The sequence below is a fragment of the Melanotaenia boesemani genome, chromosome 3 (genome assembly GCF_017639745.1).
Source record: "Melanotaenia boesemani isolate fMelBoe1 chromosome 3, fMelBoe1.pri, whole genome shotgun sequence".
NCBI classification, from domain to species: domain Eukaryota; kingdom Metazoa; phylum Chordata; class Actinopteri; order Atheriniformes; family Melanotaeniidae; genus Melanotaenia; species Melanotaenia boesemani.
The window spans coordinates 29,883,795-29,906,530 of record NC_055684.1 but is presented as its reverse complement, the minus strand read 5'-3'; the positions used below and the strand labels follow the sequence as shown (position 1 = coordinate 29,906,530).

General features: G+C 37.3%; 1 protein-coding gene across 1 annotated transcript in view; it reads right to left on the bottom strand.

Annotated features, from left to right (window-relative positions):
- LOC121636246 (guanine nucleotide-binding protein G(i) subunit alpha-2-like) overlaps nucleotides 1-22,736 on the bottom strand; it is a 57,666-nt gene that overhangs the window by 11,870 nt on the left and 23,060 nt on the right. The window contains exon 2 of the mRNA XM_041979592.1: nucleotides 2,136-2,178. Coding sequence (XP_041835526.1) covers nucleotides 2,136-2,178 — 43 coding nt within the window. The remainder of the gene's footprint in view (nucleotides 1-2,135; nucleotides 2,179-22,736) is intronic.

The following is a 22,736-nucleotide window of genomic DNA, read 5'->3' as shown; positions in this document are numbered from 1 at the left end:
TCACCGCCAACACCTGCTTCCTATATAATCGTTTTTAATTCTAGTAGATTTACAAACTCTCACTGGACAAAACTCCGATGACAAGAAAAATGATTTGCAACTTTATTCTTTATCTATTAGAGTTGGGCCGATACCGATATTAGCATCAGAAATGCGCTTGTTTATCATTCATCTGAGGAGGAGGAAACTAGCGGTTCGTGGTTCATCTCATATTTACCATAAAGTATTGTTATTGGACATACTAGCAATTGCAAAAATTAATCAGTCTTATGTCAATCAGAATCATGTCACTCACATTAAGCTGAAAAATGGAAAAATGCTGATAACAGTCCATTTCAACTAGATTTGTTTCCTTTATTTCACATAATTTTTCATTATTAATGAGGTTTGCTAGTGACAGAGCTGTAAAATCTACTAGTCATAGGTAGGGCTGCAACGATTAGTTGATGTTGTCGACAATAGTCGACAATAAAAATAGTCAACAATAAATTTACCCGTCGACCATTGTTGGCAAAAAAAAAAAAAAAACTGCAGAGTGAGACATCGTCTTCTTTCCTATCTCTGCTGAGAGTTGCACATTTGCAAAAAAGTCCGCCAGGGGAAAAATATGGCGGCGGACCAGGGAGCAAAACAGCGACAGAGGACGTCAAAAGTCTGGGATAACTTCACGTTAAACTTACAAAATAAATTAAATACATGTGAGATTTGTAAAGCGAACCTTGCGTAACACGGAAGTACGTCTGCAATGCTCGAACATTTAAAGAGGAGGAACATTGGATTTACATAACAACCTAATGCAAGTGTTCAAAGTTGAAATTGAAATAAGACACATTTATAATAATCATACGATACATAATCCGATTGGTCGACTAGTCGTTTTAATAGTTGGTGACTAATCAACCATCAGAATAGTCATTAGTTGCAGCCCTAGTCATAAGACAGCCATCCACACATCAGTGAAGATAGATCAGGTTCAGATATCTAGTGACAGTGAAACAGCCAAAAAACAAAGCAAGTGGATGTCTTTGGTTTAAATCATTGGTGCTGTGCAGATGTTGGGAGACAGGTCTGACCATTTAGGGGCCATGAATGTGATGAGAGAAATTATTAAAAAGTTCAGAGATATAAATCAGAGCAGGACCCTTCTCTAACAAAGTAGTTGACAGGCTGGAAAGGACTGATACTTCAGCTATGTAGGGGCAAGTCTAGAAAAGTTTTGATAGGGGGCCAGGCAGGGGCACTGGCTTTTTTTAAGGTCTAGACTTTATGAAATACTTAATTTGTTAACACAACTAAAGTGACATTCTTCTGTAGAAAAAAGTTAAGAAAAACCCAAGTAAAGTTTAGTTAACATTTAATAGCATTGGCTCTTTCTGTTGATACAATACAGTAAAACCGGGCATATTTCAGGCATAGTCACGAATGGTGGTTAATCATGACTGATTTGATATATAAATGTCATGTTTTATAGTTTAACCTATGCTAGGCCATTGAATGATGGTAATATCACACATCAAAGTCTATAATAAATATAATTAATAAGTTACCTCTTAATAAAAAGAGTCTTCAGCAGACATGCCTGTAGTGTCTCAGAACAGAGTGTAATACTCATCTTCCAACAGAGTTCAGCAACTGTTTTAATCATTACATTTTGTTGGGTGGTTAATATATTTTTCTGTAACTTAGTGCTATTTTATTTCTCATTTGGTCAGGCTTTATTGGATGTGTCCATCTTCAAAGCAGTGTGTGAAATTTTAATGATTTCTCCAACTTGTACCAATATTGTTTTTATTAATAAGAGAATTTTCCAGCTCAGCCAAGCATAAATGTTTAACACCCCCCCACCCTTCCCCACTGAACACACATTCCTGACATTGCTGTAGTTACTGAAACTGAGGATGTGCATAAAAATAAATGTAAAATATGCTTAATGAAATATGATTTCTGAAATGCAATAAAAACATGGTATTTTGTGAAATAATATATATGCAAGGATAAACCTTAAAAAAACACTGGAAATGAAAATATTAACCAAACATCCAATGAATTTATATTCTACAATTACATGTTCCATTAAAACGCATTAAGCTGGCATTTGGGATGGTAGGAAAAGTAAACAATGAGCAGTCACTCACTTCATCTGCTTTACAATGGTGCTCTTCCCAGACTCTCCAGCACCTGCAGAGAGAACAAAAACAGGCAGAGGTTAAAAATATGCTCCTGTTAGCTGAGAAATGTAAACAGGCAGCCAGCAAGGCTGTCTCACATCTGGACCCTGACCTTACTCCCCCTCCCGACACCACACAATTTTAGCTTCACATCATTTCCATCTTGGACCAGACTCCTGTTCTTCCTCATTGTATACCTGAAGGTTTTCATGCGTCAGATGTATCTGCAGTCTGAATACAACGTTCTCTAACTTCACAGCAGAAACCTGGCAGCTACTCTCAACACTTGAATGAACACCAACCACCTGCTACCCTTGTCCCTTTGATTCTTTTAAGACAAGTAATTGTATCATGGTTAGTGTTTAATTGGAAATGTCATGCACTAACAGGATGTTTTTTGTTATTTTTTATAACTCTATGCTATGTTTATTCTAACAGCCCACAGCAGCCAGAGAGAGCTCATCTGCCACAAGGAATCTTAACACAACACACACACAGACAGACACACACACCCAGGGGTGCCTGACAGTACACTCTCCATTCACAGTCGCCTGGGGTGAAGTCTTTCTGAGATGACCCCCAAAATACACAACGACACAGCATGCAGCACGCACATGCACTGTGAAGCCTGGGGGCAAGAATAGGCCAAGAAATTTTCCACAGACAGCTGTCAGCTCTTACTCTTCTGTGGAATAGGAGTTCAGACTGGCCAATAAATCAGAATGCACATTACCTTAAAATGACAACAGTTTTAATAAACAACCAAATACATATATGACAGAACAGAGATGTTGCAGCTAATTATGTTCACAAAAGGTTAAATATATGACTATAATTGCAGCAAAAAAGGTCCACTCTCACCAGAGTGAGCTGACACCACAGTGAAAATGAGGTTGCTGTTCAAACATACAGACACATGATCACATTATAAATCTTACATCAGTCTCATGGGGAGAAAGTTCCATCTCCCATCACTGAATTTCACCAAAAATACCAGAAAGAAAGACAGAAAGACAAAAAGACAGACAGACAGCCAGTCAGACAGACAGACAGCCAGAAAGAAAGAAAGAAAGAAAGATTATAGGAATCTCAAGAACAGACATTTTCACCAACAACCAAGACTGTAAGATGAGGATGTTCCAGCAGGCAGGACATGGATGAGGGAAGAATCTGACTGCCCATGCCTGACATAGCATGTTTTTCTCTCACCACACACATACACACAGAGGCACACACTCCGAAAAGTAGTAAACATGCCCTTTGGAGTTTGCCCAGTAAACGTGCAGCTGCTAACAATTAAAGTTGAGTGGCAATGTTTGGACCGTACCTTGATGACATTGTTGCTTTGATAAACAAATGGCAAGCTCTTTACTAGATAATACAAACATATTTAACCTTCTGGCAAACATCACATATGTTTTTTACGCATGTGGAATGTGATGTTGAAATGACTTGACCTTAAATACAGTCCATATATGTTTTGCTGGAGGTTCTGTGAGTAGGAGTTGTGACAGCAGCTCAGAGCTTGAATCACACTGCTGACAGCTGCACTGATATCAATGATTTTGTCACATTCACACAGCACACTTCATCTGATCTGTGTCTAAAGCTGCATTATCACCATATCTTCTTGAACCATGAAGGCCATAAGTTGTGGCTGCATGAATTTCAACATGGGTTACAATGATGAAACAATAATATATATAATCAAATTACTTGACAATAAGGAACCATACTGCTTGTGCAGAGAAACAGATGAGTTGAGTTTGCAGGATAATGGCCACTGCCTAGCAACAGGACAACGTGTATGACAGCTGTGGTAGTCTGACTCATGGTATACGATCAGGAGAAATAAAATAAAGAAAGAAAAGCAAAAGAAAAAACAAGAGTAGGGGGAGGGGGACAGCCATTGGGCTCTTTAAAATAACGTCTATGAGGCAAGTTGACAGATATGTGTTAGAAATGGACAAAATGTGGAAACAACATGACAGTGTATGTATGAAGATGTGTGATATGTGCTTTGTGGAAGAAAGCCAGTATTAACAAGAGGATCTGTAGTACTAGGAAAAACAGCAGGGATTTTGCAAACCTCCCAGCAAGGTTCAGGAACTTGTTTGGTTACTGATGGGTAACAACGTGACTAGCAGAACCAACACAGAGATGGAGCCAGGTGAACCAGTGCCAAGGAGCCCACAAGATTAACTGGGGTCCAGCTGCAGCAGTATGAAACGGGTCACATGATATTAACAATGGGTACACAGAGTCCTCTTTGGATACATCGTCTTGACAGGTTACAATAGTACATACAAATGATAACATTAACTGTTATAAGAAAATTACATGGGTGTCTGTTACACGGTGTTAAGGTAAATATCTGATTTAGAAACTGTATTCTCTGGTTGATTAAGAACAAATTTGGGCAGAAGAGCAGCAGGCAGCTACTACAAGCCACGTGTTAATGAAATACAATGATCTTTACTTCAGGGAACGTCTGTGTTCCCCAACTATGCAAATTTATCTGAGTATTATTAAACTAATGTTAGTTAGCAGCCCAGCAGTTGACCAACAGGCAAAAATTCAAACAGAGTTAAGGCACTACGCCATGAAAAATAGTTACCTGCAATGCAAGACACCTTGGTAAACACAAATGTATTACTGTGAAAAATCTAATATGCAAAGAATGCATTTATGTTAACTATAAAGCAAAACAACTAAGTTTTCATATGTTTCTAAAAAATTGTTGCCAAAGTAACACAAATAACTTAACTGGTCGTTAATCTGTGTCTGCGACATTTGTATTGGCAAGAAGAATGTTAGAAAGGACAACTGTTTTAATGTTTTATTATTTGTTTGTACAGCGTCCTTGGGTGCCCTGAAAGGCGCTTTAAATAAAATGTATTATTATTATTATTATTAACTATCACTGGTCAAAGTTTAGAGAGTCTCTGAGGTGATCCACAAATTAATTTGGCTTTTAGCGATGTTAACTTCAAACTGTGCAATATTCTAATTACTGATCAAGCCTAAAAATGAGGACCTATTGTTTTAAATAAGGTAACAGTATAAAGTTTGGATACATCTACCCATTCCACTTTGAATACAATACATTTTGTGTTCTTCTAAGAACAAATCTTTGCCACTTTTTCATTTTTCTTGTGCAGAAACAGAACCTATGAAGCGAAGTGACAAAGCTCCATCTACTTCCAGACTTGGCCAGCGATGAAACATAATGGGGGGAGAAAGTCTGCCAGCCAGCTCCTCTGAGAATTCATGACATGCTTACACTGTCTCTAGAGTTCAGCTACTAAGTCAAGCAAGACAAAATGGACAACTCCAGAGATAAAGGGAAAGAAGAATGAAGGGTACTTTCCATCATCACGTGTCAGGATGAATTGCAGAAAACTGAAATTTTCATCATCTGCACTTTACAGCCAGAGTTTCATTAACCTTAGAGTATAAATGTTTCAAGTAACAGTCCCTACCAGTGATATTAAGGCTTTTACTATGTGTGTAAATAGATGTGCATGTGTTTGGAGCAAGTGCGACCTGTCCTGGAGGGACTGCGACCAGGACACAAAGGCTGCAGTGTGGGCCCCTGCAGGCTGAGAACACAGGCCCGCTGTTGATGTTTAGGCCTGGACCACTCCAATCAGCGATGCCGCTCACAAGTTATTCACACTGCTCCGAGTCTTTTCAGGCAACAAGACAACTGCCTTCGCACATCACAGCCAATTTCTTAGTATAAATGAGCAGGGAAAAAGGCTTGAGGGAACATGATGGAAGAAATTAAAGCACAGAATTGATAAAAGGAACATCTTTAACTGTGAAATATAAATATGTGAAAAATATTTACTTAAGAAATAGTGATTTCTGAGGAAAAAGTGAGATTTAAGAGATTTTTTGAGAACAAAATGATATCAGGGAGTGTATCTAATCAGGACTTTTATTACTGGGTTGAGAAATAACAGAATGACTTTTTCTTTAAAGTAGAAACCAAAGTTTATTAGTGCAATCTTAGGGCTGACATGATCAATGATGCCATGGGTCATCATTAATTACTGACAATCTTATTTTCTTAGAATCTCTTCCAAGCTTACACTGTGCTTGTTTGGCCTGAGTTGCAGACTGACCAGAGGGCAAAATGATTAAAACCACTGGCACTGACATAACCAGCTCTGCTGTCAACACGATTTCCTACAAAATACTGCAACTATAATGTTATTTTATTTAATCTTGAGCTTGTTAATTCTAAATTAACTCTATTTCGCAAATCAGTTTTAATTTTAGAGCACTTAAAACAGGTAGGGATTCATGGAGATTTTACAGATGGACCACAGTATCTTGTGACTGGAAATTGATGTTTTTAGCTAACCAGCTATTAGATGAATCACATTCTGTGCAGGTTGAATTTGCACAACCTGTTACTTATGTGTGGGCAAAAATAAGCCCATAACAACAACAACAAAAAAAAAAGGAAAAATAAATCACCAGACTTACTTTAGCTGAGATTGTTAAGTCAAAATACTTTTAAGTTTCTGAAAAAATAATCTGAATGAACAAATGAAAACAATATTTTCCCAAGTTGTCCTCTATAATTTGCATGTTGTTCATCTACTATAGTTCAATAACACCAACAGTTTACTAAGAGACAGCGATCTTCTAATATTTGATCAACAGGCTATGAGCCAGTCCCGACATAAATGGTATCCCCCTTCTTTGCTGTGCTTGATAATGCTCTGCAGAAAAAAGCAAACAGGCAAAGGCACAACTATACTAACCTACAACTACTGCCAACATCAAAAGAAACAGCAAAAGAATAACAGATATATATAATTTCTATGACATCATGCATCATGTCAAATTTCATGATCATAAAAGTTTTTATCATAAAGGCCACATTATCTTTTGTGCAGGCCTTATGTGCTGCATTGTATGGACAAGCATACGGTGGGTAACCATGACACTGCATCCACGTTGTAAAGGTGTGGGTTGTTTACTGCTATAGTAAGCTCAGGTATCCTCCTTTGAAACAGCTTCCATATTTAACTATAAGCATGAAAACATTTTACAGAGAATGTATTAAAACACCTGCTATGCTGTGCAGAGTGGAACAAAGAAGAATTGATGGATTCTTACATGATTATTGTTTGTAACAAAGATGACAAAAGACAAATTTGGTTAAAAAAACAAAAAAAAAAAAACAAAAAAAAAAAGTGGTAACAGGACAAATAATTTCTTTAATAGTCCTCACCTCAAAACAAATCTTTTGGATAAGTCAATATTTGACCCCTTGCTTGGGTGCCTGAAGTATGCGTTTCTTTTAATGCTTTATGCTGAAGAGAACAGAGGCACACACTGGATGTCATGAGACTTCAAATCAATATCCACTTAGAGAAATTGAGACTTAACACTGTCTAGTTTACTTTAATGCAATTTCCCCCCTTCCTTAGGGTGCTGATAAATACTGACTTCAGTGCATGTAGGGCTCGTCTCACTACTAGACATCACTTCCCACTCTCTTGAGACTTCTCACAGTCTCTTTTCTCATTCTCAACCTCCTGAGACACATTGGGACTGAAAGAAATAACGCTATTAGATGCTTGAATTCTCACAGTCTCCATGAATATACAGTACAGTACACTATGCATGCAAAGTGATTAAGCTCTTTGTGTTAAGTTGAATAAAAACACAAGCATTCAGAGGAGGAGGAACAAGATTGAACGAAACGAAAGCACTGAGCCAAGGTAAGACAAGATACCTCCATACAATACTGACACTTTGCAAAAAAAAAGAAAGAAACATATCTTATAACAGCAACCATCATTTAATCCTTGATAGTTTTTCTTTCTTTAATCTAATTAATTTAATTTTCCAACATATCTCCAACTCTTCCTCCCAGTCTCCTCTGCTGCCTACACACCAACCGTGATTAGCCCAATGCCGCCTGTTCTTCTTTGCTACATGATGAGAAGTACGCCAATCTGGACTTAAGACCAGAGGCTCTCTGAGAGACACATGTGGCACTTCCTATTCTCAGAGCCAATCAAGGGGGAAATGGAAGCAGCTTGCATAAATGTGTGCGCTTGAGAAAGAGTGGGAAAAAAGAAAAGAAAAAAAAACACATACACACATATATACAGACACATTTGTCTGAATAAAAGCCAGGGACAGACAGTCGCGTCCAACAGATGGATACAATGCCTTGGGCAAAGAGCAAGTCTGGACAGCCAAGTGACAACTGTTGCCAAAACCAGGAGGATGTGAAGACCAAGTCAACTTCTGTTATATATACTGTTTAAGTGAGAACAGTGCTTCTAATATGGGCTAAGATTCATTTCTGTGAGATGTAGTATAGAAAATGTTTCTAAACATTTTCCATCACCATTTGCTATTTCAACAAACTATAAAATAATGATTAAATATAAAGAATTTAAAGTTTACTCTCATCACTTAAATTTATGGTATTTTAGTTAGTTCACCTGATTTATTTATTTGACTCTGCAGACTATGACTACCAGTGCAAATTAATCAAATTATAAGAATTTGAGGAATTTTAATCTAGTAATTGCATCTTTTGCAAACAGGCATTAACATCCTTCGCTGCCTCCCTGCCTAGACCACAGGCACAAGAAATAATAAGTACCCACAAAGCAATATGCTTCATTTGCCTGAAGGCAATGGTGCCGGACAGACATTCTGCTTCTGTCAGTAGTAGACCTGGATGCAGAGGGCTGCTAAAAGAAAAAAAATGTGTTAGAAAAACAGAAAGAAAGAGACAGCAGCTGGTCATAGGACAAGCTGACAGCTCCCTGCTAACACTCTCCAGCTCAGCAGATGCTGCCTTGCGCATTCCTCAACATTAACAATTCATCAGACAGCTGATGAAGGGATAACTAACTGTTCATTCTAATTTCCCTTAAAGCTTTCAAGATAAAACTAAGAAAAACTATATACTTATTTGCCTTCTTATTGCTTGGCTGTTAGGAGGAAAATTCTACATTATGCTACCTAGGGAGGCAATATTTAAATGTGAGCCTCTTTAGCAGAGAATGTCAAGTGTCAGCAGTTTTGATGGGATTTGCTTTGAAACAAAGTGAGCTGTTCTTACACACACAAAAGTATTTTCTTTTTAGATATAGCTTCATTCCCTGTTCTGCTCATCAGTCTCTCCATTATTGGGTGAATGAGAAAAGTAATGCAGGACATGTGATATTGCTAAAGCACCAGTTTTACAGTGCATATGGAAAAAAAGTTTGGGTTCACTGAGATTGGCTGGTCAAGGTCCAAAGTAGGTGTCCCTTCTCTTTTTGGAATCAAGGAGTATCACAGTTGCAACCTTGCCACTCTATTGACTCCATCAATCACAGGGGAGTTGAGATTTGGCTGCGCTAATCAGAGGTGTTACATGACAGAGCAGGACTAGGTCGTGGGGCCTCAAGAAAAATCAGAGCTGGGACAGTCAATACGACACTGATGGAACAGTGAGATGAGTGAGACACCAAACCATTATTAACAGGAGACAGTAGAAAGGATCAACTTGAGCGAGTGCAACGATGAAGAGGAAGAAAGAGACAACCTTTGGAAGCCATGATTGAAGACCACATTGAGGTCTCACTGGGAGGTTGCGAAATAAACTACTGAGACCCTGGACTTGATTTCATTTTTTGATTAGACCTTAGCAGATGTGTCTCTCTATGTTGGCCCTGGACTGCTGACCTGTCCAGGGTGTACCCGACTCTCGCTTGCCAACTGCGGGGATCGGCTCCAGCTTACCTGTGATCCTAAAGTGGAATAAGCCGTATAGAAAATAGATGGATGGATATATTTTCTTTTTAGGATGCCTTTAGAGAGAAAATCTGGCCAAAACGAATGTGTTAATTTGCTGCAGAATACTCCACTTACTTTGACCTCTACTTCCACATAATTTAATCTGAGGGTACTCCTTGTAGATATTTGGTGAGGTCAGGATTGTGTTACATGACCCCTGACACTTTCCTGTTGTAGCTAAAGACTTAGAACAGGATTAGCATCAATGATAATGAAAGACAATCCCTCTGCTTACACAAACAGAAGCACAGACAAATGCTCACAATGATAAATATTCTCATCATCTAAAGCAGCAACATGGACAAGGATCAAGGTCCATTTTGTGCCCTTTGACAATCACAAGTCCACATGCCTTTGTCAAGTTGTCACATGGTTTGTGAATTCAGTTGAGGAGTGAGTGATGTTAAACTTTGGGCATAAATGAAAGTCAGTAAAGCAGATTAAGAGAAATTCTTCTTTTGTCCATCAACTCTATCTCAATAATAAATGCTATAAACAATTCAGACACATCAAAAGTTACATTATCTGTAACTCTGAATTTTCAACTATTAGCCATTATTATTCCCGTTGACTACTGCCCTGCAAGCTTTATATGCATTTTTCTGATTTCACACCTGATTTCAAGAACTGGGTTTAGGCTTCGGAAAAGCTTCATGTAAGTTAAGCAAAGCATCTGAATCAGGTGAGTCAGAGAAAGTAAACATCTAAAGAAAAATAGAAGAAATAAGAAAGGGTGGGGGTTCCCAGGACTGGAACTAGCAAAAGCATATGTACTTGCAGGAGATTCTTTGTTTAATTTTTGCCTAATTATTGTCCCCCTTAAAAGTGAAAGAAACAGACGTGTATTCGTAAAGTATGTATAAAGAATTCTTTTTAGTATTTTGCAGCTCTTTTGTTTGAGTTTGATATATTAAAACTTAAAAGGCTGAAAAAGGCTGATGACCATAAAAGCAATGTTTACATGTAGAGCAATATTCTGATTAAGCTTATTCTAAATGCAACTATTTCTAATAGTGGCATTTTATAAAGTTGCAAAAAGGGATACTCCATTCATATTCCTGTTTACATTTCACAGGCATATAATCCAGTTGATAACTTGCAAATGCATCCTGTGCAACTTATATTTTTTGAGTTCCTCTCTAGAAATGAAATCTACCCACTGACCCAATCTACCCCATGCTGCACTGTCAGTGTCACCTAGAAAAACCACTCAACATTTACACTGTTGTCACATGAGAAGCCACTTCACACAATCATCCTTCGAGCTTTAGTCTCTCTTAGCAATCAAGCAAAGCTGTGAGTTTAGTAATTCTCACATCTAGTAGCTGGGTAGGATGCAGGGACACAGTGAGGTAGCTGACAGCTGAGGGGCATCGACAACATCATGTGCCATGGGCAACTGGAAAATGTACTCCTGATGCATTATATATGGATCCATTACCAGCCTCCCTTCTGCACAAATCTTTGTACTGACACACATACATGCTCACACACACACACACACACACACACACACACACACACACACACACACACACACACACACACACACACACTTGAACTTAAACAGGTACATGCATATATGGAAGCCCACAGAAGAAAGACAGAGAAAAGTTCAATAAATTATGGATTGGTGCATTACACTATAAGCAAAAAGCTGCTGAAAGAAGCATTTTTAAAGCATTTGAATAGCATCGTGCTTAGTAATGAAATCCGCTCAGCAATAAAAATTCAAAGCTTCTTGAATATTGTTTTCTTTTAATCATGTTATGTTACATACATGGTATATAAAGCAATAAATATTATATTATATATATTTTTTCTAGCTCTAAGCAATTCCCAATAGCCACAATAAGGCTGCTGTGGTTTATAAGACTGATGTGATGAATGATAAATCAGAAGCTATCAACTCACAATGCCTTCTCAACTCTAATGTGTAAAAATGGTACAGTAGTAAATAATATTACATTCTGATCAAAGGTTTTAAATACACCACATCTTCAGTATTGGCTGACCCAGCTTCTGGCAATCAGTGATCAGCTCAAAAATCCTGAAAATTCAGAAAATTTAAGATTTTGTCTGTTTTATCCATAGCCTCTCACGCATTTTAAATTCAATGTTTATTATCTGAAATAGAGAATATTGTGCTGTTAAACTGGCCTGTGAGTGTTTACAATAAGTTGTGGCTGCATACCAGTAATTCTATGAGCTAATTCTTTCCACTTCTATGGGGATTGTTTTAAAATATAGTTGACCACAGTATTACATGAAGCTGTGGTCAGCTAAGTAAGTTAACAATAACATGCCAGACATTTTCAAAAGCAGCACAGAAATGGATTCATATGCCATTGAGATACATTTGAACATTATAAGCTGCAATTAGATGTTTACATTGGCATGAACTGAGACAGTGGAGACAAAAACATCAATTACAATCTTGCTGGCTGACAAACTTTCAATTTAAATGTTTCATTTATTTAAATTCAGAAATCCACTGGATGTAGAGGCAGGGTTAAAACGAGACATTGCAAGCATAAAAATAAGATGAAAAAAGTCATTAAAAAATACAATTAGAACTGCTGCAACTGAGATGAGATTTAATTAAAAAACCTGAACTGCTCAAAGGCCAAAACTGAAAAAGCTTTTATTTGCTCTGCATGCCAGTTCGAGTTACATGAAAGTGGACATATATTGCACCTATATTACATTAATGTCTGTGGTGGAAGCTGTTTATGTCTAAGCATAGTCTGGATTTTCAGGTTTGTAAACCTACATGTGAAGATTGTGGTTCACAATCACCAGGCTCCAGCCTGGGCAGGGGTAATTATTCCAAACTGAAAGGCCATCCATCAAAGAGCAGATGAGGCGACCAAGGCTGCCTGTGACGACTGACCCTCCAAAGCCTTATAAAAATCAGATGCTGCCCTGGCCTTGAAGCCTGCAGACATGAAAGGCCTGACCAGACCAATGCACCTGACATGGCCAAAGCAAACACCATCGCTCAGCATTTCATCTCAAGTTTAAATAAGGCTCTAACTTTTATTCAAGTTTAAACCTACCTACCAAAAACTGTATATATGTATGTATTTAAGTTTTTTTGTTTTGATTTTTTGCATTTTTAAATAACTGGACATTAATGTTTATGATACTCGACAGGGTGAATCCTTATCCACCTTTAGGTTTTTGAAAAAAAGGGGTTTTCTTGTTCAACTTCCATTCATCCATTAATTTTCTTTACCCGGAAGAACAACTGTGTCCCCTCCCGTTGTTTAAAAAATACATTTCTAAAAACTTAACTCTGACTTAACTTTTTGATAACAGCCTACTGAAACCTGAACATTTTCTTTAATTTTTCTTGATCTTTACTTCTGTTTCTAAAGAAAATGCACATATTAAAAAAAATTAATTTGAGAAGCTAAAACTTCCACTTGATTGCGAGTCATTGCCTCCCAACTATGTTTTTCAATGCTCATGCTCCATCAGCACATCTTGAAAATGAAAATGACTAAGCAACACGCACTCTGTATCAGTCCTGAAAGATAAGTCGGTCTGTAAGTTAGACATATACATGTTGCCTCCAGTTTGCAAAGGCTAAAGGTGGATTAGAGCACCGTGGCTTATCCTGACTAGATGTATAACTTTAACAAAGTTTGTGGTGAAAGTTGGGGAATGACACTATGAGAAAGTTATTTTAACAGTTGGGGAGGAGGGCTTTGAAGTTCTGCTATACTGAGACCGGAATTCCTGCTGTGCTACTCAAGGCTAATCGCTTGATCACAGTTAAGTCATAAAGCAGACTCAAATCATTTTTACCAGCACTTTATAGCATAATCTTGAAAATATTAATTAGTCAAACTGAGAATGGAGAGATTTAAAATGTGGTTCTAAAATGTCTTTTGCTCATCTGGCAAACTGATAATGTACTGTGTATCTTATGATAAAATACATAAATAAATGGAATGTGAAATCACCATGTATGAAATGTGCGAGAGGGAGAAGCAAAAAAGATTATGAAGAGGAGGCAATTAACCACAGGAAGTTTATTCCTACTTCATCACTATAGCAACCTTAACTTGCAAGCAGAAAAAAAGCACAGGAAATGAAAAGAGGAGGGGTTAAATGGGAGGTTTCTCAACAATTTGCACATTTTGCTCGGAACATACAAGCAGAGACTTGCGATGCTGGCACCTTTCACTGTAAGAAAAAAACTCAAGTTGATGATGGCAAAAGCTCACTGGCTCTAAGTTTCACCCACTTGAGTTTGCATATGCTGAAAAGGCTTTTAACTACAGTATCTAATAAATGAAGAGCTCTTTATTGATCATTCTGACTGAGAGGTTCAGCAGGTGTATGGTTACTACTGCAGCAAATTATATATATATAAGTAGTAGTAGTAATAATAATAATAATAGTGGAAAAATATAAAACTTGCAGCATGAGGCTAAAGGCCATCAGTGAGTTAAAAAAAAAAAAACATCAGTAGGCCTGGGTGTGGATGCAATGCTTCTGAAAATATGTGGAGAGCTTGATAAGAAATCCTGAATGTAAAGGTGACCAGATGCTTTGAGATATTCTACTAAAATGATAGTGGTGCAATACAAGTTTGAAGGAATTATATCCAGCCCATGGTTTTATCTAAATAAAAAATAAATAAATAAAAAACTATCTGTTGGAAAGTGACATCATGCAGACTCAGACAGCAAAGAACAAAGCCTGCTTGGTTAAGTCACACCTTAGATCCTCAAACCAGTACTTAGTACATTCTCATGTTAAAATACTGCAGTTTGTTGGCACAGGTGATTAGTGGTATGTTTTGTGTTGCTTTAAAACAAAACATGCAAGGGCACTGCAGTCCTGCTGTAACTCCCCCCCCCCCAAAGAATGTCCAGGCTCTTTAGATACGGAAGTTGACACATCTCCCGATCCGGGCAATTTCAAACCCAGACAATCCTGATTTCTCACAACATGCATCACTGGCCCATGAACAACCTTGACTTGTCCCCACCAGTCATTGGGCCATAAACTGCCGGCTGCCAACTATGAGGATGCAGCGCAACACCATAAACGAACAAGACAAATAGTAAGGACTGATGACAAAAGATAACCAAGTCCTAAAATAGTTCTGACCTTTAATCATTTACACCTGCTAGATGATGGGCAGTTACACTTTTGTTCTAGCAACTCTTATTGTCCATGTAGTGATTATCTCTGTTTGAAATGTCAGATACTTGCTATCTATTCATAATCCAATTTCACTCCCATCAAGGTTCTGGGTTGTCAGAGTCAACAGAGCTGTTTAGAATTCCAAATCATTATTTAAACAATCTTTGAGTTTCTTAACATTTTAAATCAATCCATAAATGTACATCAAAATGTCCAAAATACTAATTCTTACTCAGTCTTTTCATTTTTGTGTAATATGAACAACAGCATCTATGTGTCTAACAGTTCCCCATATGTAAAAGGAGCTCTACAAAAGGCCCTAAAATAAGTCTGTTCGGATGCATTTAAATGCATTTCAATAAAATCCATCCATACCTTTTTGAGTTTGAGAACAAAGCCACTGAATACATGAGATGTCTTGGCAAAAGTAACAATAGTTTTTTCTTTATTCTTCTTTTTGTTTTTTTTTTATTCCCTCCCCCATACTAGTGCAGACCTGGAGAACAGTTAAAGCAAATTTTACTTTTCAAGACTTCAAGAAAACCCTGTACTGACCCTGACCCTTTTCCTTTCTGCCTATAGCCAAGTAATGGCAAACAAATTTCCATCATTTCTTTTCCCCACACTTTCAATTCATAAACATTTTGTTACATGTACGCTCCAATAAGCTCTGCTTTACAACACCTGTCCACCCTTTGTACTTAGAGTTTGTGGACTCCGTTTTATGACCATTGTAACTGACTTTTTAAAGGTTTTCCTACTTTTCTTCTACGTCATGATGTCCACAAGCCATGCATTGCAGTCCCAAAATATAGAAAAGACAACATACTAGATAGCCATGTATGTTCTGCATGACGGATATGTATTAGTCCACTATCTGTTGCACATCTTGCACTGTCCGTTAGCATCAACTTAAAAGTTTTTGTTTCAAAGATGCTCAAGCTTTATCCTCTAAAACAAACATGTACTTTTGGTGCATTTCGGAAAAGTGTTTTCATTGTTCATTGGAACTATGTCGCTTTGGTTAAGGTTAAAGAATAAGAAATGTTTTTCAGTCACTTCTGTTTTTTGATTTTTATTTATTTATTTAGTTTTTTTTTGTTGTTGTTTTTTTTGCAATCTGAGTATTCTTTGTTTTCCAATACTTGAGACACCATACAGACCTGTACTTCTGCACTTAAAGTCAGTAAATGAGCAGAGAATAGATTCTGCAACTGTCCACAGTAGATCGAACAGCCCTGGTACCTTTTGTAATGTGAAGGCTGAGGCTCAAACAGGTTATATGTCTTATAGTTTGAGGTGGCCTGTTGGTATAAGTTTGGGCTTAGAAATTTATTTGCAGCTTAGAGAAGAGAATAAGCTTAGAAAAATATGTTTTATGCTTAATGAAACCGAAAAAGTACGAATTGACACAGTCGTTGGAGGCAATACTGTATATATAATAACTACGAGTTGTTTTTTTATATATAGATTTATAAACAGTTACATACTCATTGACCATCAGACAGAATCCAAATGAGTGTACTTTTATTTGGCATTTTAGATATGTCAAATCCAAAAAGATTAAGTTTAAGGAACAAACTATTTTTTTTAGCAAAAGAACCGCCTTACATTTTAACAAGTAGAAATCAGTAGAAAGCAGTGCTCCTTTTAAAATTTACTTTCATTATTTTTATTTATTACTTTTCTAAATTTACTTATGAAAATTGTGGTTTAAGCCAGGTTGTGACCACAAATATCTAAAAGATGACTCATCACTAATCACTAATCAAATATTAGTGTTGAAAAAAACAGATAAAATTGTTAGGTAAAGAGGAAGTGTCAAGAGAAATTTATTTTTGTACTACACTGCGTGTGAATTTAATCAAAGTGTATATCTGCGTTTGTGTGACTGAACGAGTACTCCACAGGAATACGGAGCACTGCCTCTCTCACAGAGAGCTCTTTGTGAGGGCACACTGCCTCCAAACTAGCTTGTCTACCAAAGCCTTGTTGAAGCTTTGTCTGGCTCGTTTTCGCTTTGTTTATTTCACTTCCTTTCAGGTTCTTCTCTGCAGCTGACACAGACTATAAAAGAATGTAGCAAAAGAGGCTCAGTTACAAAGAGAAACTATGAATTAATGCTTTCTATAAAGTACAAGCTTAAGGATGGACCACATGTATTTGAGGTTTTAAAAGTGACGATTGTAGAATTTAATAACTAAGCTTATCATTAAAAAAAACTCTCGCAGGAATGTAAAGATAGAAACACATATTCCCCACCTGTAAATTACCATATTACCATGGGAGAAGTTGCCTAAACTGTAGAAACAGAACTCAAGTCAGACAATGTCATCTACATGTATAAGGAGTGTGCAGGTTCACCTTCATTGTTGTAGGTAACATCCCCCCAGCCTATTATTGTGCCAAAACAGACTTGTTTGTTTTCAAAACACACACTCCACAGATAATTGCCTTAGTAACCAGAGAGCTGAAACCCTAACCCACCTGATCTGTCCACACATATACAATTTAAGTTCACTGAACCTGAGATAAACAATCATGTCATCAAAAATTGTGTGAAAGATGACCAAACACTGTTATGATGGGAGTAAAGCCCTACAATAAAAGTCTTTTCCTTGACCCTGGTGCTGAAGGCCTTTGCTTTCTTCCAAGGGACAACATAAAGAAAAGATGTAGATATGGTGTCTTTCTTGAATTTTTCTTCCCCCATCCTTTTTAACTCTCCCGAGCAGACTCGGTGATCATGGCACTTCTGCAGAAATATCCTCAAAACACAGCAAAGGTTACTTTGCACGAACAGCCTGATATAATGACCTTAATACACTTTTTGTATGATGATGGACTCCTAAGACGACACTTTAATAATAGATGCAGGCAATGGTGCCACAATGTAATGATGACAAGTCTTACTCAAAGATATTTAAAGTAAGAATTTTTAGTTTTCAAAATGCTTTTTTTAAACATGCTTTTTTTAAACACACTCAGAGTGAAAACAGCCCTATCTCCTAATTTAGTGCAACTAGTGCAATCTATGTATTAAAAGGTTTAGCAAACTGGGCCAAAACAGCATTTTAAAGCAAATTAAAACCATTAATAACACCATTTAAATTTACCTCTAAATGTATACTGTATTGCTGTTGTGTAATATTAAAATTTTTTGTACATGTCCAGTAAATTTAGGAGTTATTCACATTTTGTGTGGATTTTTCTTTTTATACTGTACTGAATGGAAAGATAAGTTGTGCCAGCAAAAAGAGATAAGAAGACCATTTGCTGACTTTTAATCTTAGGAGTCTGATCTTATGAAGTGTGCTTTAAGGCAGAAACTGGGGCAGAAAGAACCCAGCTGTCATTAGGCTTTATGTGCCGATGTGAACACTTGAGTTGTCAAATTAAGTCCTGCTGATTCCACAGGAAATTAAAAATGACGTACATTAGTTTCAGATGCAGTTTTTATTGCTGTATCTGTGAAAGCAATACTAAGATTAACTACATAAAATTGAAATTAATTTATATAAATCAGCATCTTGAAAAAAATAATCTGTGTTCAATTATATGTACATATATGCTTAGCTAGTAGATGTGAGTATCCTGGCCAACCTGATGTTTCACTCAAGTCTCCCCAACAAACTGTGGAGAGACAATGGCGCCACAATGAAAAAATTAATTAGCATGGGTATCGATACTTAAATGAGACTTTTGCGTCTTCCGGTTCATGGACAGGACCAGCAGCCTCTAACCATTTTGAGCAGGAACTGCATTGGTATTCCTTATGCATCTCTTAGGGCTGTGATACACTTGCAATGCGTTCGTGTTCGTATCATGGCTGCCATGCATTCCTAGCGTTCTTTCGCACATAGGCTGCTTGCGGTGACGTGAGGTAACGTGTATCGTGCATGCGTTGCAATGTTGACTTGAATGCTAGTGGTGCTCCTGCAAACAAGAACATGGACACGACAGATCTGATGAAAACACAATGACGGACAGTTTTGAAGACGGTCTCTCGGACCTTGTCCGCAACTACCTGCATCTGTATAATGTTTTCCAACCCATTGCACAGTTATAAAAACTTGTGCCTTCACATTTGGCAACACATTGGAAGCGTTTTGGGGGTTGATGACCTGGAAATACAATGTGACCAGGAGACTGACCTTTTTACTTATTTAAAAGTACTATGTACTCCCCCTTGCAGTAAGTTCCAGTATTGAGTGTTTTTGCCTCGCCGTGCTTCAGTTGTTTGCAGCAAGTATATACATAAACGTAGCGGAAAGTTGACGCATACGCTTGTGTTTACAGTAGGGCTGCAACGTTTAGCCGACAATAAAAATAGTCAACAACAAATTTACCCGTCAACTATGGTCGGCAAAAAAAAAACCAGACATTGTCTTCTTGTCTATCTCTGAGAGTTGCACATGCACAAAGAAAAAAACAGAGTGAGACAATGTCTTATTTTCCTATCTCTGCTGAGAGTTGCACATGCAGAATAAAGTCTGCCAGGGGAAAAATATGGCGACCGACCAGGGAGCAAAACGGCGGCAGAGGACGTCAAAAGTCTGGCATAACTTCACATTAAACTTATAAAATAAATTAAATACATGTGAGATTTGTAAAGCGGACCTTGCGTACCACAGAAGTATGTCTGCAATGCTCGAACATTTAAAGAGGAGGCACGTCGGACTTACATAACCTCATGCAAGGTTTCAAAGCTGAGAGTGAAAAAAGAGCCATTTAATAATTATGAGACACATAATCCGATTGGTCGATTAGTCATTAGTCGCAGCCTTTGTTCACAGCAAGCATGTTCCAGCCCTTATAGTCCCAGGCTGAGGCTGAGAGAAGGGGACCAACAGCCATACCTAAACAACCACAAACACAACCCCACCCTGCCAGCAACAATGGAAATAGACACCAAACCACCAGACACACAAAAGCTTAACAGGATTGCTGCTGAGTACATTTTAATGGACCAGGTTCCTGTCTGATTTATTCTCTGAACTTTCCTCAGGCTTAATACAAAATGCCACATTCCGATCTTTTCCATTTACTGGATTGGATTTACCCGTCAACTCTTTAGCAGCTTATTAGCTCTCACATTAGCAGCTAATGCTTAGACTGTGGGCTGATGTTAATTTCCTGAATCACTCCTCATTCAATTAGATTAATTCTGATTTGATATCAATTCTTTAACAGATATGTAACACCAATTTTTCTTGACTATCAAAGACACTCAGATAAATATATTTCTAAAACACAAGCCATTTACATGACCACTGAAATCAGATATCTGGGAGTAATTAGATAACTGTAGTAATCTGATATAACGCATCTACAGACACAACATTTTCAAATGAGTGTTGTCTACTGGTCAGTTTTTCCTCCAGGTTCAAAGCCAGAAATGCTGGGAAAAAAAAAATAAAAACATTCAGGACAGAAAAAAAGACATTTTTTATATGTCATGATGAAGATCATTTCATTCAGTTGTTCCACATATTCTTAAAGTTCAGATCTCAGATGTTGACTTTAATAAAACCTACAAAGAATATTGGATCTATTTGTCGTGGACACAGAGAGCAGCGATGACATGCCGTCATGTAAATCAGATAATTAAGATCAAACAGGTACTGTCAGAACTACATACCTGACAAGATGAAAACAGAATGTTGATTTGGTCACTATTACATAACATTCTCAAAAAAGGGGAATTAAATTAAGCTTAGTTTAAAAAGGGATGTGAGCATGTCTGGTCTTTGGTTTTATGGTTTAGTGAGTAAAACTTTAAACTATGCAATTTCTATGATGGAATACTGAGATCTGTTGCCGTCCCAAAATAAAGTTTATGCACAACAAAACACACCTACACTTATTACTTTGAATGTGTAAATGTGTTTATACATTTGTAGAAAAAGAGAGCAAAGATCATATACAATCCAGTGCTTAATGTCAATTTTAAAGACTGGAGTCAAACAGCTGAGTCATCCATCTATGTGCTCCTTTCATTCTCTTCCGTTTTCAAGTAAAAGGTCACAGTTTGATCCTCAAACGAATGCTGGATTAATACATATACTGATACGACTACTTTGCAGACCAGTCTTTAGAAACCTTCCCAAACACAGGTGTTTTAAAGTGTACAGCACCAAGGACTGGTGTGTTAGCTATAAGGTTTGAGAATCTGTAATGGCCAGAGAAAAAACAAAAAACGATGCAAGATTCATGTCAGACAACCTTAATGGTTGTTGTAGCTGCGCCTGACGTTGCCTGTAAATTGCATGATGTTTTTGTATGAATCAACAATTGTTGAGTTTCTCTGTGTAGTGTTGGTACTGATTTGGCCAGACTGAATTTAGCAGCCTAATCATAATAAAGCATAAAATCAGACAAAAGTAGGGCTGGATTTATAAAAAAAAAACAAAAAAAAAACATCAATTTGATTTCATTCAAATTTAATAAATGCAATATCGATCCATAAAACTTGGAGATTGACTTTTTTTTTTTTTTTTTTATACGTCCTCCTTTTCGGTAATGTGACCCTACTCTTGTGCGAGGCTCGGCGAGATCTTAGCATATATACTCACAACTGCTTACCTGTGTCGCCTCCGTCCAGCTTCTCTTACCAAGACAAAGTAAAATTTATGTTTTCATTCACCAGTGTGGATTACATTCTATTGTGAACTATTTTGCTTGGTATTACCGCTCACATTAGCAGCTAACACTATGACCACGGCCACCGACACGTTCAGCAACATCAACAAGTTATCTGAGATCTGAACTTTAAGGCCTGGTACACTTATATATGGATTTTTTTAATCTTATAAGATTTTTTTATCTGGTCGAGACCTCACACGTGAAGATAAAAAAAAAAAAAAATCAGTTTTGATTGTATTGTTTGTGGTTTACAACTCATCTACAATCTAGTCTTCCGGCTCATAACACACCACAGACCAAATGATAATTGGACAGGGAAATCTCACAATGATTAGGCGTTTGCTGTCCGAGGTCGGGAAGAGGCAAAATCGGGACAAAAACAACTCAAAAATCGTTGTGTGTCCCAGGCTTAAGAATATTTAGAGTGACTTCACTGAATGAAACTGTTTAATCGGGACATTTAAGAAGTTTAACTTTTTTTCTGTCCTGAGTGGATTTTTTCCATTTCAGCATTTTATGGCTATGAATTGAGGTAAACATTGTATGGTTATGGTATTCCAGAAATGCATGTAGATGTGTTTTCAAGTAAATGCACTCAAGTGTTTTATAAAAAAATAGTTCATGTCAATCTGAGAACGTCTTTAATACTAAAAAAAAATAGGTGGTGTTACACAATTGGCTGTAAATGAATCAACAGAACAAAATTTAAATTAAATCTAATCTAAATAGGCTGTTGTGAATCTAATCGATTCAGGAAATTAGTGACAATACCCTGCCCCAGACAAAAGAGTGAGGCACCAATGAACCGTTTATTTTGGACTTTGGCAGGAGCAGCAGCTCAGAGCAGTAACTCAGAGTGCTTCTGCTGCATGACCCTGTTAACTTCCTGCCTCACAGGAAACACACTGCACAGCTCTGCCCTGCCCTTCCTGT